The following is a 2,206-nucleotide window of genomic DNA, read 5'->3' as shown; positions in this document are numbered from 1 at the left end:
GTTTTTCTTTTTTTTCAATTAGCTTTTTTTGCATTGCTGTTTTTTTATTTCTTTGATGATTTAAGTTATTACTATTATTATTATTAATTTTATTTTTTACCTTTTTTATCAACTATCATTTTTGTATTACTTCCTTGTTGGATTGAAGTTTCTATGTCAAGATATTTTTTGGTTGAACCGCAGGTCCTTGCTCGAATGTGATTAATTTAGGTTTTTCCTAGTAGTTATAATTGGTGTAATTGTGGTTTGTCACCTTTAATTGTCTTTACCATTTGTATGTACAAAAAGGGAAGATCATATTTTAAAATCAATATAAGATAAACAGAATCAATGTAAAAAAGAATAGGTACAGACTAGCTTGGGCCCTGAGAACATGGTTCTCCAAAAATAATGGAAAAAAAAACAACTTCACATACAACATCTTTCCTTGTTTGACATATTTAAAACTTCCTTCCCATTCTCTGTGTTACGGGAGCAGGTTGAGTCCTCTTTTCCACCTTCAGATACTCTGTCTTGCATGTGGTTGAGCAGCCACTGTGGAGGCCAACCTTGAAGAAAGCTTTGCTAGATAGTTTCACTGAAGAAAACTCTGTGTAAAGTGAAAGTTGGATGACTAAGAGTAGTGACTGTATTTTAGTAAGAAAACTTGTTATGGTTGAAGGGTGTAGAGGATGTAGACACACTTCAGGCTACGTACAAAGAGTGGCATAGTAGTGACAAGATTGAACAGTGGCAGACACTTCTGATCAGACGGATTTTATAATGGATTCTTAACAGACATAAGAGAATGACAGAGTTACACATGACTAACCATACAGATTACAAATCTGCATTGACATAGGTTTCTTGATACAGTGACTTATTATATTGATTAAATGAAGTAGATATCTCATACTTAGTATGAACTAACAAACCAAAGTGCTAGCATTATGAAATACTAACAGAAATTTGCTGAATTTTTAGTATGTACTAGTTTTTAAAAATTTTCACATGAATTAGTTATGAATACTATGGTATGTGGAATATGTAGTAAATTCAATAAGGAAAAACTGAGACAGAAATTGTTTGGAACAATTTTTTTTTTTTTTTTGGTTAATGATGAGAAATAAAAAGGAAGGGAACATAAAGGAAAACCATTTGGATCATCCGGCTCAAATACTATAGTGGGGAACAGCAGAAGTACCGGTGTCTCTTCCCTTGCAGTCCCCCCCCATTAGATCAAGAGCCAAGCTCGAGCTAAGTTTGGCTGACTCTCGCAACACCATAGCCTCCCTCACGGCCGACCTCACACGACTCCGCAAAAAATTGGAGGTATGCGAAGGTGACTTGGACAGGTCCGAGCGTGAGGTTGATAAGCTGAGGCGAGACAAGGAAGAGATGAGCTCAGATGCCCAGAGCCTGCGGCATAGGGTGGCCAGTCTGGAGAACCAGGTAAATGCTGTTGGAATTCAGAGCCACAAAGTTTATCTGGAGAAGTGCTAATGATTGTTTGGGAGTTAATCGAAAGAGCAAAAGAGCGAAATAATGGAGTTTACAGGGTTCATGTAAATATTATCATATTCTTGTAGATATCTTAGCATATATCTTTGTAATTGTTAAGTAGAAATTAACCACATGTTTAGATTCAGACTTAACTGTGTTTTTGTTTTATGTAAATTTATCATAATGTTTGCTACTTTTGCATGTAGATGTATGAAAATACTAATAAGAGTAATCACAGATGGAAATTGAATTATTCTGAGAGCTATGTTTCAAGATTTAAGTTCTGCATAAGGTTTATCATTGCATTTATTCCTTCCTCTTCAGTGAGATTATCTTGTTAACGATGGTGAGTGCAGTTTTATACTGATACATGAATTTTTTCAAAAAGAGAAGTAATATATGGTCTTGTCTCAGGTGCAACTTAGTCAACATAGAGAAAGCTGGCATTTCACAATTAGCATGGAGGGTTTTCTTCCCCTTTCTTTTTTTTTTAATCTAAACCCTTAGGTTTATTTTACTTATGATGAAAACTTCTACATTATTCTGAAATTAAGGGAGTGTTTCATTTTTCTCGGGTTCTCTTTTGCAACCAAGCATGGGAGGTGTGACCAAGGTTTCTCAGTGGGTCTTTATGTCTCACTGCTTTCTCTTTTCCAACAAGATTTAAACTTCTAGTTAAAAGGTGACTCAAAAGCTGTTTACCAGGCATCCATTTGATATTTGG

The 2,206-nt window shown here is 35.1% G+C and overlaps 1 protein-coding gene across 1 annotated transcript in view; it reads left to right on the top strand.

Moving 5' to 3' along the window:
• Positions 1-2,206, top strand: part of LOC119586376 (protein MLP1 homolog) — a gene marked incomplete in the record, with an annotated part of 73,375 nt that overhangs the window by 54,705 nt on the left and 16,464 nt on the right. Inside the window, 1 exon segment of the mRNA XM_037935088.1 lies at positions 1,204-1,431. Within this exon segment, the coding sequence (XP_037791016.1) occupies positions 1,204-1,431 (228 nt within the window).

This window comes from Penaeus monodon, chromosome 21 (genome assembly GCF_015228065.2).
Source record: "Penaeus monodon isolate SGIC_2016 chromosome 21, NSTDA_Pmon_1, whole genome shotgun sequence".
Classification (NCBI taxonomy): Eukaryota; Metazoa; Arthropoda; class Malacostraca; order Decapoda; family Penaeidae; genus Penaeus; species Penaeus monodon.
Note: the sequence above shows the minus strand (reverse complement) of the source record. Positions and strands in the feature narration are given on the sequence as shown.